The sequence below is a fragment of the Alexandromys fortis genome, unplaced genomic scaffold, assembly GCF_014885135.2.
Source record: "Alexandromys fortis isolate MF-2015 unplaced genomic scaffold, M_Fortis_MF-2015_v1.1 scaffold_193, whole genome shotgun sequence".
NCBI lineage: Eukaryota > Metazoa > Chordata > Mammalia > Rodentia > Cricetidae > Alexandromys > Alexandromys fortis.
Genome location: NW_026068083.1, coordinates 169,143 through 183,556, shown reverse-complemented (window position 1 = coordinate 183,556; position 14,414 = coordinate 169,143). Strand labels below are relative to the sequence as shown.

Sequence of the window (14,414 nt, the reverse complement as noted above, 5' to 3'; positions counted from 1 at the left end):
GGGCCTTGTGAGCCCCTCTCTCCTACATGACAGAACATGTGTCTTTTCTGGCAGGTCAATGGCACAGGAGTAGATTTTCCCCCTAGACCCAAGACCTAGCTAGTCTCAGGTTCTTGACCATGTTAGACAGGAATTCACTTGCAAGAGGTTATCAATTGGAGTTGGTATCTGGGTTAGGGATAGCGGCATGTGCCATCTCTTGGATTAATTTTGGTTTGAAATCTACTTTGTCTGATATTAAAATAGCGATACTTGCTTATTTCTGGTTTCTATTTTCTTGAAAAACCATTTTCCACCCTTTTACACTGAAGTGATACCTATCTTTGATGGTAAGGTGTTTTTCTTGGATGCAGCAGAAGGATGGGTCCTGTTTTCTAATCCAATCAGTTGACCTTTGTCTTTTCTATTCAGGGATTCAGATCATTAATATTGAGAATTATAAATGAGCAGTGTTTGTTGATCCCTGTACTTTGTTGTTAGGGTGTGCCCTGCCCCCATATCTACAGTTCTGAGATATGTTATCCCTTGTGTCTTCTTGGGAGGAGTTAATCTCTTCAGAGAGAATTTTTCTTTCAGTGCCTTCTGTAGAGCTGGATTGGTAGGTAGAAACTGTTTAAATTTAGCTTTATTGTGAGATGCTTTTTTTCCTTTATAGATTGAGCGTCATGATTTTGCTAGGTGTAAAATAGTCAGTCTGGAATGGCCTCTGTGGTCCCTCAGAGTTTGTAGAACATCAGTCCAGGCCCTTCTTCCTTTTATTTTTCCACTGAAAAGTCAGGTGGGCCTGTCTTTATAGATGGCTTGATCTTTTTCCCTTGCAGGTTTTAATATCCATTTTTTGTTTGTACATTTAGTGTTTGGGCTATTATGTGCCATGGAGAATTTCTTTTCTAATTCTGTCTATTTGGTGTTCTGTATGCCTCTTGTACCTGGTCAGTTCCTCCATCTTTAGATTGGGGGAAAGTTTCTTCTATGATACTGCTGAAATATTCTCCATACCTTTGCCTGGGTTTCTTCTCCTTTCTCTGTACTTACTATTTATAGGTTTGGTCTTTTCATAGCTTCCCAGATTTCCTGGAAGTTCTGTGCCGGGATCTTTTTAGGTCCATCATCATCATCGTTATTATTTTGATGGACCTATCTATTTCTTCTACATTGTCTTCAAGACCTGAAGTTCCTTCTTTCATCTTATAATCTGTTGGTGAGGCTTATCTCTGAGATTTTTGTTTGCCATCTTCCACGTTTTCATTTCTAGTTTTAGTTTGATTTGGGGCTTCTTTAGTGATGCTATTTTTATGTTCATATCTTGAAATGTTTTCATTATTTCATTCAACTGTTTGTGTTTTCACAGACCTCCTTAAAGGATTTATTCACATCTTCTTTAAAGTCCATGAACATACTCGTAATTGCTATTTTGACATTCTTGTCTGGTGCTTCGCCTAAATTGCATTTCTCACAGCCTATTGCAAGAGGGTTGCTGGCTTCTGGGGGAGGCATATTGTCTTGGCTGTCCATGTCTGTGCTTTTTGTAATGGAATCTAGGTATCAAGAGTTATGATGTTTGAGATGTTTCTTGGTATAGATATCTGCTCTTGTCTTTGTTGGGTAAGTATTGTCACTCCTTGGTAGCTGTTGTCCACTCTGGGTCCTAGGCAAGTGTGACGGCTGTGGAGTCCCTGGTGGACAGTGCTTTTGCAGATCAGTGTGTGACACAAAGGAATGGGGGTGGGCTAGGAGGAAGGCTGAGAGGGCCAGTGAATAAGAGCTAGGGGGAGCTGGGGTCCACGTCAGGAATGAGGGTGGGGTGGGAGGAGGGGCTTCTATAGGCAGGCTCCTGTATGACTAAGAGTAATTCAGGAAAGACCAGAATGGGGGACAGGAAGGACAGTAAAAGCTGCCTACTTGAGTCCCAGGTCAGGTGGCCACTAGGGCTCCCTCATAGAAAGTGTTTCTGTGGATTGAAGTGTGAAGCACTCTAAAGGAGGTTGGTGTGGAGTTTGGTTTCCTAGAGTGTTTCTGGGATGGGAGCAGCATTTGCTGGGGAGAGTTCTGAAGTTCAGCTGTGCTCATCCGGAGGCTCCACGGAGGAAGGAATGGCGATGGGCTAGAAGGGAAGGCTAGTAAGAAGGTGCGGGTGAGAAAGAGCTAGAAGGACCCTGGGTGTTCCCAGAGAGTGGGGGTGGGCTGGGAGAAAGGAATCCCATAGTTAGGCTACAGTGGAAGTTAAGTCCAGGGAGACGGGAATGAAAGAACTAGGGTCCTCATCAAAGACCTAATCTAATTTTTGTTCTTGAGACAAGGCCTTGTGTATCTCATGCTGGCCTTGAACTTGGTATGTAACTGAAGACAGCTTTGAATTCTTGATCTTCCTGCACCGACTTCCCAGGTGCTAGGATCATAAGCATCGCTCACCTGGCTCAGTTTATGTAGTTCTGGGCAGTCACGCCCCAGAGCTCTTTCAACAGAGCTCAGGCCCCAGTCCTCCTTTTCTTTTTAACCTGTGGTTATCATAATTATCTCTTACCATCCCCTTTTATCAACAATTCTATTTTCAGCACTATTTTTGCTTGTTCCTAAGTTATTTGTTAAACCTGCAATACTGCTGATCTGTCTCTTGAATTTATCTCAAGCCTATTTTTGTCACTTCCTCTTATTTTGTTGTCTAATTTTGTTTTTGTTTATCATGTGTGTCTTGATTTATGTGTTCTTTTAAAAAAGATTAATTAATTAATTTTTTTGTATGAGTGTTTTGCCTACACATACTCAGGTGCTCTATGTACGTGCCCGGTGTTGGAGGAGTTCAGGAGAGGGAACTGGGTCTGGGGAACTGGAGCTGGAGTTAGTGGTGGCTGAGTCGACTCTGATCCTCTGGAAGGGCTGTTTCTTTGCCAGTGTTTATCGCTGTGAAGAGACACTATGACCAAGGCAAACTCTTATAAAAGAAAGGATTTAACTGGGACTCTCAGTTATCATCATGGGGAGAGCGTGGCCGTGCACAAGCAGACATGGTGCTGGAGAAGTGGCTGAGAGTTACATCCTGACCTGTAAGCTGAGAGAGCCACTGGCTCTGGTGTGGAAAGGCCATGACAGGGGACTCGCCCCCATGACATACTTCCACCAACAAGGCCACACCTCCTACTCCTCTGCTCCTTTTCAAATAGTGCCCCCCCTTGATGACTAAACATGCAAACATATGAGCCCATGGGGGCCATTCTTATTCAGACCACCACAAGCAGCAAGTATTCTAAACCACAGAGCCAGGTCTCCAGCCCCATCTTCCTTTTTCTTGGCCACGCTGTTTTCTTACTTTTCTCTGTTTGCTGAAGCTTCCTGCCTGACGATACAGGGGCTTGCTTGCCACTCTCTTCTTACTCATCTCGCATGAAGTGTGAGGGAATGAGAAAGGTAAGGGGGGGGGGCAGCATCTTCAATGATGGGAAGGAAGCCTTTATTAGACTGCCTGGGCTCTGATCTTTCTTCTAAGATTCTGTAGGACGCCTTTCACTTGGCAGCCATTCAGGTATCAGATGAGATTTTGAGCCGGGCCCTGAGACCTGGCAGTGATTTAGATGGCACAGAAGCTTACCTTTGTTTCTGGCTGATTGTTTGAACACGAGCACTATGGGTTGGTGGCCCCTCTCTGGGGGCAGCTCCAGCCCCTGGCTGCCTTATAGTGTTGGTGTTCCTGCGCTCTTATCTAGGACTTACGGCTTTCTCAGCACTATTGCTATGCTCAGCTCTGCCTGCAGAACCAGTCAGCACAGTGCTTGCCTAGCATGCGTGCAGGCCTGTGTGCCATCTTTGGCACTGTATCAATTTGGCATACACCTCTCATAACCCCAGAGGTAGAGGCCGGAGGATCGGAAGTTCAAAGCTACATAATGAGTGTGAGGCTAGCCTGGGCTACATGAGCCCCCAGCTCAAAAACAAAACAGAACAACGTAGAATAAATATAATTTATTTAGATTAATTCTGATAAACAGCCTGCTGGCATGCCCCATGTTTTCTGTGACTGCCCCTGGACGTCAGTAGGATTTAACCTAAGTAAAATGAGTATAGTTTTATCTCCTTTCTAGGTAAAGACCTGAAAACACACACAGCAGGGGACTTTCTGTATTCTTGGTTAAGTTCTGGGGGACAGTTTCATGATCCAGGAAAGCAGGAAGTGGGGAAAGTTGACTCACTGCCCAGAGCAGCAGGGGTAGCGGCAGGGGTAGCGGCAGGGGTAGCGGCAGGGGCAGCGGCAGGGGTAGCGGCAGGGGTAGCGGCAGGGCAGGGAGATCCCGTGTCTCAGTGCTTTCTGGACTGATGTTTTCTGCCATTGGAGGTGGACAGAGAAGTAACCCCTTGCCTGCAGAGTGGGGGGGGCTGGGTTCTAGCAGTTCTGTTTTGACAAGCTTTTTGTTTTGTTTTGTTTTAATTTATTTTTATTGAGCTCTACATTTTTCTCTGCTCCCCTCCCTGCCTCTCCCCTCCTCTTCAGCCCTCTCCCAAGGTTCCCATGCTCCCAATTTACTCAGGAGATTTTGTCTTTTTCTACTCCCCATGTAGATTAGATCTCTGTAAGTCTCTCTTAGTGTCCTCATTGTTGTCTAGGTTCTCTGGGATTGTGATTTGTAGGCTGGTTTTCTTTGCTTTATGTTTAAAAACCACTTATAGGTGAGTACATGTGATAATTGTCTTTCTGGGTCTGGGTTACCTCACTCAAAATGATGTTTTCTAGTTCCATCCATTTACCTGCAAAATTCAAGATGTCGGTTTTTTTCCCCTGCTGTGTAGTACTCCATTGTGCAAATGTACCACATTTTCCTTATCCATTCTTCAGTCAAGGAGCATTTAGGTTGTTTCCAGGTTCTGGATATGACAAACAATGATGCTATGGACATAGTTGAGCACATGTCCTTGTGGCATGGTTGAGCATCCTTTGGATATATATATATATATACCCAAAAGTGGTATTGCTGGGTCTTGAGGAAGGTTGTTTCCTAATTTTCTGAGAAATCACCACACTGACGTTCAATGGGGCTGTACCAGCTTGCATTCCCACCAGCAATGCAGAAGTGTTCCCTTTTCCCCACAACCTCTCCAGCATAAGTTGTCATCAGTGTTTTTGATTTTGGTCATTCTTACAGGTATAAGATGGAATCTCAGAGTTGTTTTGATTTGCATTTCTCTGATGACTAAGGATGTTGAGCATTTCCTTAAGTGTGACAAGCTTTTTAAAAGATTTATTTAACATGTTTTGGCTCAACATATTTTTTTGGTCCTGTGTGTGTGTGTGTGATTGGTCATTATTTTTTTCTATAGTTTTGGTCTCCAAAGGAATGGGCATTCCCCCAATACTTACGAAACAGACAGTTGTAACATTATGCTCAGTTTCCCCTTTTCCTAAATGTAGTATATAATCAGTATATAAATTTACCTGCTTCCTACAGAATGAAGACTTGCCAATAGTAATCTGTCAGTATCACAAAGCCAACTTTACCACTTGGATATCCAAGCCAATATAATTTGGGTGGGGGAAAAATGTCCACTTGGAGGCCAGTTCTGCCTCACTCACCCCCAGAAAACCTGGTTTTGGATTCCCACTCTGGGAAGGGTCTCCTTGTTCTCTGTCCACTTTGAGCTTATTTTGAAGAGATAACTTAAACCTTGGCAGGTACCAGAAGGTGGACTGACCCCAACATCTTTAGCAAGAACAGAGCTAGTGGAATAACAGCCATCAGGTTTGGGATTTCTATGAAAATGTTTAATTCAACGGCTTCTTTGGAATGTGTAGTTTGGAGCTTAAGTTACAGTTCATTCTAAGTGTTTTTTTTTTTTTATGCTACTCAGAGAATACAAATGTCATTTCAAGTTAAGGCTTCGCTGTTCATTTTGAAAGAACAATTTACAAGTGTCATACATATCATCATAGAAAATAAAAATTTCTGTAAAAAAAATTTGCACAAAATTTTATGAGGGTACAAAACATGAAGCAATAATATACCAGAAAATGAGACATCTTACTACAGAAAGTCTTATAGATTTCAATAAAGAAAAAATATGTTATTTTACACCTTTAAAAATTACGAAACAATCTAAAACAATATAAACTGAACATTTTGTAACACTGCCTTTACAAATTAATAACTTTATAAACATATAACTTTTAAATATATTTATCAGTGCAAGGTACTTTAAAATTTAAAGTTGCAGTATCATTTTTCCTTGGCTGAGGATGAGGGTCAAGTCTGTTGCCTTAGTAACAAAGTCTCACTTAATGCTTTCCTCCCAGGATGATTGTAACAAGTGAATAGATGCCCCTGGGAATAGAAACATAGTCTTTTTTTTTTTTTTTTTAAAGTGATCAATACTTTCCTGGAAAAAAAGACATTCTCAATCTCATTAAACCAAAGTGAACAGACCATTCATTCGTCCAGGAAGCAAACGTGATCTCCAGGAAACACAACTGAGACCTACAGCCACACAGGGAAGGAAGAATTCCGAGTTCTTACATTCAGCTCAGCAAGACAGAATCCACCAGCCAGAAGCTGCTTTGGGTTAAGATAGCTACCTCTTTGTGCTGTTGAGGGTTATGCCTTGCCAGCCTTTGCTTTATGAGCCATTGGAAGTTTCTAGAAGCATTCATTAAAATTTATTTTTTCAGGGTTTCTGCTGAATGGCTTACTCTAAACATTGGTTTTGATTTTATGTACCCCTTCTGCCTGGTCTTAAATAGCCTTGCCTCAGGCATCAGGTTTATTGTTTATTTCTTAAATGAACGGTTCTTTCCACTCCCCTCCTCTGACTCAATACAAAACAGGAAGGTTCTCAGGGGTCATTTCGTATATCTGGATGTAAAATGTTTCATGTCCTTTAGACTTGGGGGTTATATTCACTGTTCCCTGTGGATCTCATCTGAAAGCCAGCTGGTATTCCTTTCTCTTTCAACTTACGACTTCCGGTAGACGAAAACATTCATCTCAAACATCAGTCTAATCAGAATGGATGGGCACATGGCTTAAGGAAAAAAGATACTGTCACTTAAACCAGTTAACAAGAAATCCAAAGTTAGACTTTGGAGGACAAAGTTAGGAATTCCCCTTACTTAATTATCTTAAAACATAAAGTCTAGTAAAATGGTTCGCCATCGCCAGCTGGTTAAAGCTGCAAGGTTCATTCTGGTCAGTGGCAAATGCTTTGATTCTAAGAGAGCAAAAAAGGAGGGAGGGAGAGAGAAAGAGCCAAGAGTTTACATCTGAAAATACATTCCGTAGGAAAGAACAACGAGAGAGAACATTGCAGCTTTATACAAAGGGTCAAGAGACATGACATTGAACTTCAGAAAAAAGCAGAACGATTAAGCCACGTTGCCAGGTCTTCGGAGCCCTTGCCTTCCCCGGGTTGGCGTAGCACACTAAAATATACTTTCTTCTTAGTCAGTGGGCCACCAGGTCTGATTGAAAAAGAAGGGTTTTCACCAGAAACAGAGTGGGTCATCCACGGGACACAAGGAACCAGTACAAACAAAAAGGCACTTGAGAGGACGAAGACTAGCCAGTGCCGAAGACTTTTGTGGTGGTCATCAGCGGGACACCCGGGTGCCAGCAGTTTGGTGGCTGCATGTTATGGTATTCTGAATGGAGGTCACAAACACGAGATTCGGTACAACACTGTAAAACATCAAGAAAATCTGTCGGTATTGCTTGGTAAACAGAGCTGACACACTATATGGGTACTGAGGCCACAGTACTTTGCAGACAAAATAGTCTAATTCTTTTCTCGCCCCTGCGCTCGCTACGGGTAGCGACGCAAAGGTGGATGTCGGCGTCCCCTGAAACGTGGTTATGCTAATATGCTCTGGGCACTGGGGTACAGGTCGCATGTCCATCCAAAGGGCCCACTGAACAACGCCTGGTGCCAGCATCTTGGATTTTGCAGTTTCCGAGAAGAATCCATCACAGGGTAAGAAGAGAGAGGAAAAAGCGGGGAAAGAGGATGAACCATGAAATCAGTCACACTTGGTCTCAACTGGCTTCTGATTATCCCAGTGAAACCAAGAGAAGAAAGCCGGCTGTACGTGATTCCGGTTGTTACCAGTCACCTGCTTGCATCTGTAGTTGACGCTCATTGAAGCTCCTGAGAAAAGCCTGGCTTGGCGTCGTGGACGCCCTTCCCAGTGAAAGCAGAGCCGCAGAGTTCCCCGCACCTCCGCCATCCTCCTGCCTCAGTCCTCCCACGCTCCCTCCAGCTCCGAGCCTTCATGCCTCTGAGTAATTACTCTGTGGGTTCAGTTTGTCCTTTTTCAACTTCACGCCATCCACAAGTTCAAAGTTATAGTTCTCCAGGGCGGACAGGTTTCTTTCCGACATGCCGTTGTGCCAACAGGCGCAATACAGAACAACTCCACAGACTGCACCCAGGAGCACTCCCAGGGCACTCATGGCTATGATGGTGATGAGGATGGGGTCCAGGGTCTTTAGCACGTTGCCTGGCTTCCTGGAGATGTTCTTGTCACCTTCCCCTTCCCCTTCATATCCTGGGGTGCTCCCTAAGGAAGGAGACAAGATTAACTTGTGAACACTGAGTGGCCACATGGGAGTAGACGGAAAACCAGGAAAGAAAGGAAGGATCTAGGAGCCGTTGCATGTGGCAGTGCATGAGGAGGGAGGGGAGGGTGCTGGAATTTGGAGGTTAGACACTGAGGTCACAACCTAGTTTAAATCACTATAGAGTGACAGATATGTTTATACTTCTCATTCCAGAGAGTTAGTCATGATAAGTCAGGGTTTCAAAAGCCCAGACTGGACCTGGATGACCTTGCATTGCCAATCCTCCTGCCTCCATTCCCTTGATGTTGGGATTGTTGGTATGCACTGCTCCATCTAATACATATAAAGCTATAGATTAAACCCAAAGCTTTGTGTATTGTGGGTAAGCATTCTGGCAGCTGAGCTACATCCCTAGCCTCAGATGTGCAGGCATGAAGTTTTGTCAAATTTTGGCCACACAATTCTCTACTGCATTTGGCAGGTGGATCTAAACCTTCCCCTGTCTTCTGCCTGACCTCACAGGCAGGCCCAGTACTGTGCCCTATAGGATGCTGTTCTTAGCGTCCCTGTGGGCTTTCACACAGAAAGCCATGAACACCCTTAAGCCCCAGACTATCTAGCAATGCTGAGAGAGAGATGTTTTTTTCCTGAATAAACAAATCCCTACTCCTATCATGCAGAAAGGGCCGTGGCCCCGACTAAGAAACAGTGTCTGTGTTGTGCCAAATAGGGGCCATTTAATAAGCCGCGACTTCGCCACCCTGATGGCGTTGCTGGAGACAGTCACGCTGCTCTGCAAAGGAGTCACCAGGGATGTGTTTGCTTTAGAGTGGAACATGAGAAGTTATTAGCATGGGAGCTTTGAGCCTAATTACCTGGAGCTAGGAGCAGGGCTGAAATGCTAATGGGCAGCTTGTGCGGTGTTTACTTAATGGTGCCCTGATCAACTGAGACTCCAATCAGCGAAAACTAAAAATATGAGATGCGAGTCCCTAAACAAGGGAAAACAAGCCTTGGGGCATATTAATACTCTCTCCCTCGATGGAAGATTGTTTTGAAACAACTTCTAATAAAGTTTACAGCTGTGTGGACCTGGTAATGTGTTAGTATCTCCAGCAGCACAGAGCCGTGTTCACTGTTTCTGTCAGTCCGTGCTGTCTGTACAAATAGCTGGACGACATTTCCAATGACAATAGAAGGCAATGGTGCCTTGCTGTCCCTGCTAGCAGTGAGCAGTGCTGGTCAGGCAGTTTGGAGACTGCAGGGACCTCGCTCTGATACTGTGTCTTACGTCTGAGCACAGAGGAGGTGCCAACTCAAACCGCACATTTTACAGCTAACCTAACACCCAAGGCTGCCCCTAATTGGCTGTGTTTCTCATGTATCAGTCCTGTTGTCTGCCAAACGGGAGGAAGCTTGTCCCGTGGGACCGCTTGGAGGGTCTAAAATCACGGGTCTCTACCGCTTGGCGGGTAAAGCAGTCCCTCAGTAAAGTCCATCATCAATGTCACCCCCCAGACTGTAGGGCCAGGAGAATGAATCAGGACAAGATGCTCAGAGAAGCTGGGCTCTCAGCCTTCCTTAAGATCCCACCCAGGAGGCCAAGAAACACAAGGATTTGTTGGCTTCAAATGACTACATGAATAGTTTGTACAACTTTCTCTTTTGTGGTTGTGTCTCAGTGAAAAAGCTCCGGCAGGGAGGGACTGGGTAGACTTCCTCCTGGGAGTGCAGTCTCATGGTGTCACCCCCAAGTCCCCCAGGCAGCTAAGGACATACAGCACTCGGTGACAACGACCCCATCCTCACCCACTCACTCAGACACAGGGACTCATTTTGTCTACACTGCCTGGATACACTGGCGTGTGAGGATTTCAGAGATGTTTATTTACAAACAACCAAAAAACACAGGGAATTAAAACAGGCTGGTCGGTAAGATCAATTTACCTGCTTCACCAATTTTCATTTCTGTATTCTTTTTATCTAGGTCTGTTGGTTCTGACAAGGCAAAGAAAATGGAAAGAGAGGTTTAAATGGCCAATGAGATAAAACAGGCATGACGCACACAAGCTGCACAGAAACCCTCCAACCCCTGGGCTGGGCTGCTGTAGGATTCAGATAGCACAGTGTCCCTTTCTATGACTCAGAAATGCTGGTAAGACCCAGCGAAGGGCAGAGGGACAGGTTTGGCATGCGGATTGTGGGAGATTGATGAAAACGAGAAGCGCAGATGGGAACAGACCCCTCACTACGAGGCTGCGGTGTGCTGGGAGCTGCCTCCTGCTATTGATGTGTACTAAACTGGCTTTTGAAATAGCACAATGACTCTCTGAGACAGGAAACGTCTTCCCGTACTTTATCGGAAATAGATAAACTAGCCAGGCGACGGTGGTGCATGCTTTTAATCCCAGCACTTGGGAGGCAGAGGCAGGTGGATCTCTGTGAGTTCAAGGCCAGCCTGGTCTACAAGAGCTAGTTCCAGGACAGCTAGGACTGTTACACAGGGAAACCCTGTCTCAAAAAACCAAAATGAAATAAAATAAAAATCTATGAAAAAAAATGGAGCCTTGGGATTTGGTACAGTCCTGAGTTCCCTCCTGTGTTCCTAAGTTTAAAATCTTATCTAAGACATCATAGGCAATTTAGTAAATTTGTGCAAATGAATGGCTCATATGTAGCTAATACTCACAGCCTCTATAACTAGATTGCTCAATAATATATATTTGTAAGTAATTACATAATTACACACATATTCACGTGAAGACCAGAAGTTGACATCAAGCGTCATTTCTCAATTTCTTTCGACTAATTTTTTGAGACAGGCTCTTTCACTGAACCTGGAGTTCACTGATTCAGGTAGATTGGCTGGCCTATGTGCTCCAGGAATCTACCGGTCTCTGCCTATCCAATGCTGAGATTGCAGATGTGTTAGTACACATCTGTGCCTGGTTACTAGGGATCCCAGCTTAGGGGTTCCACTTGCTGTCTCAACCAGCCCTTTTGGATCCCTCTTTATTGGTCTATCTAAGTAGGCAAAAGCCATTAAAAGAAGAAACTTACAAGACCAGCGTCCATCTAACTCACTGTACCACTTGGCACATTGCTTTGTGTATAGTACAAAGCCAGTTAGAACTATTGGCCTGAACTGAGTTTATTCCTTTGTTTTCATTCATGGCATTTGTTCTTCTATCCCTGGGACATCTCCTTCTCCATCTCGACTTGGGAGGGGAGTACAATATTACACACACTCTAATGGAACCATGCAAAATGCACATTTGAATTGCCAGATGGCCATAGAAAAGAATAATTTGAAAAGATGATGCCAGTTGAACCATTAAACTGTATCACTTTGTGATCCCGTTGGTTAGGGTGGCATCGAAGAGGCTTCCTTCTGTAGAACGAAGCCCTATCCACTGCTTTCCTTTGTATCAGTTTCTTCAATTAATGGTATCAAATTATTGCCCCTTTAAGGATTACATAGAGTCAATGTTTTATAGAATGAAAGACTTGTAAGTTTTTGACATGACCACAAACCCATTGCAGCCAATAGACTTCCTTTGTTTTCAGTTTGCCCAGCAGGCTTATTTCATTCTGTTATAATTAACAGCCTATTATGTAATGATATATAACAAAAGTTTCAGGGTAGCAAATGGAGCTTAAGACTAATCACTGTGTTATTACATCGTCATTAGCGATGCCATTCGTAATTACGGATCAGGAACTGGGGAATATGAATTGGCTTTCTCCGTCCGACTTTCGTCTGTGGATCAACCCTGTTAGGTAGATCTCTGCATCACCGATACCTGCCAAGTAGTCACACCAGCCAGTGGCAGAGCCGGAAGCATCTGCTAATCTGTAATCCAGCCACGAATGGTAGTGTCTGTGACACACTGACAAAGTAAGCTTAATTAAATTCTCTGTTATCAACATGTTCGAAGGCCCACCGCTTTGTTTCCACACTCAGATATGGGAATGGCCCAGATGTCTGTGTGTTCTATTCTCCGTCAAAACGTTTCCATATGCCAGGCATGACTTCTGAGTTGACAGTCTGTGGCTCCTCGAGATGTCGATCAGGCATTCTAAGTGACTAGGCCACAGGGGGAAGTGAGTGAAGATAAACTGACCAGCTTTATGCCCTGCCTGCATTTGACTTCTGCTCGAAATGACAAGGCAAACTCTGTCACCCGCTAAGAATCCTGCCAGGGCAAAGGCTTCGTCCATCCCTGCCCCACAACCCATCCTTACTTGTACAGTCCTCCTGAGAAATGTGGTTGTTGATGCTGATGTCATCCACAGCGATCCCACCAAGGTTTCCTTTCCCGATCTCACCTTCAAAAATCACCTGAAAAAAAAAAAAGTGAGGTGGTTTTCACAATATTTTAAAGCTCTGTCTTCAACGTCAACATTTACAAACTCCCTCTCCCAGTTGATGGTTCGGCATCAGCTCATGAGGCTTCGCGTAAGTTAAACGCGTACGATTGAGTATAGACACAGAACTGTTTTTTTTTTCCTCCCTATCAGTGGCAGAGGTAATTCAAACCCCTTCTCGCATTCATTTTTTTCATAAAGGAAGAAAAAAGATTTAAATGACAGGAATGGGATCTGTGACATCTCAGAAATGTGTCATAATGAAGATTTCTTTCCCTTTTCTCTGCTGTCGTCTAAGAGACAGTGAGCTGTGTCACCAAGACAAACATCACAGAGGCAGCAGCTCAGGGTGGGGAAGTGTTCCCCACATCCCAGTGACCTAAAGCCCCAGTCCATACCTGATACAGTTTCAGAGATTTGTGCAGCAAGACACGCCCTTCCTTCCAGTGGTCTCCTTGGTGCCCGACCACCATCCAGACCTGCTGATCGTACTCCTCTGGCTTCTGGTAGCGCAGCTTGACCCTCAGTGTACCGACGTGAGAGCCGGACATGTGATACCAGAAGGTCATACAGTGAGCAGAGCTCTGCGAATACACCACGGGGCTCACCAGCCGGGCTACTTTGCCCTTCTGATTTTCGTCAGCTTGGGAATAGATGAAGTTGCCATCTCCTGTTGAGACAAAACTCTGCGTCAGGGAGACCAGACAGGTCTACAGCTCTTTTCTCTCTTTCCTGTCAAGTCCTACCTACCCATAAAGACATTTTCCTGGGCTGGGCACCAAGGAACGAGGCAACCAGCGGAAGGCATAGATGCGGTTCTTGGGAACCCCCAGGGCACTGGTGGCCTTGCTCTAAGAGGCATTGAGTAGACTTGTTTGGGTACTGCTCACCTGGACCTCGGTATCACAGGGAACCAGGCTATAACTTACACCTGTCTTCTTACTATCAAAAGATAGACTCTAAGCACAGTCTGTCTCCAGACTTAGGAGGAAGTGACTTGGGAATGTTTCAGCACACCTACAGTGGACATGGAGAAGCCAGGGGACTACCTTGGGTTTTCGTCTTCAGGTGCTAACCAGACATGCTGTCAACAACTTACAAACCCACAAATAGGGCCAGCTTCAAGCATGTCCCTAGTGCTAGGATAAAAAGTCTGTGCCACCATACTTTTTTTTTAAAACATGGATTTTGGGGACTGACTGAATTCATAGCCTGTGTTTACAAAGCAAGTGCTTCTTCCCCTCCCCCTCCCCCCGACTGAGCCATCACACCGAACCCTGAACATCTTTAAAAATAGTTTTGTTTTCACTTTCGCTTTGGTTAATGGGCTACGGATTTCTCAGGTGCGCTCATGAGCTTGATTGTCACCTGAGACCCTGCTCCTGTCTGCTGTGCTTCTGGCCCGAGGAGAAGCAAGCATGCATTTCTGACGCGCATTTTGAACACGCCATTCGGCAATGGCAATGCTTGTGGCGCCATGAGGACTGGCTGTTGGCTTTGCTTTAATCACCC

At 44.7% G+C, this 14,414-nt stretch overlaps 1 protein-coding gene across 4 annotated transcripts in view; it reads right to left on the bottom strand.

The window, feature by feature from the left end:
• Window positions 1-5,727: 5,727 nt before the first annotated feature.
• Window positions 5,728-14,414, bottom strand: part of Nrp1 (neuropilin 1) — a 138,241-nt gene continuing 129,554 nt past the window's right edge. For 3 of the 4 annotated variants that reach the window (XM_050122044.1, XM_050122042.1, XM_050122043.1), the window contains 4 exons: window positions 13,301-13,572; window positions 12,780-12,876; window positions 10,482-10,532; window positions 5,728-8,533 (listed from right to left, as the gene is read on the bottom strand). In XM_050122044.1, the coding sequence (XP_049978001.1) occupies window positions 8,244-8,533; window positions 10,482-10,532; window positions 12,780-12,876; window positions 13,301-13,572 (710 nt within the window). In that variant the 3' untranslated portion in view covers window positions 5,728-8,243. The remainder of the gene's footprint in view (window positions 8,534-10,481; window positions 10,533-12,779; window positions 12,877-13,300; window positions 13,573-14,414) is intronic. The other variant, XM_050122045.1, reaches the window with a different exon arrangement.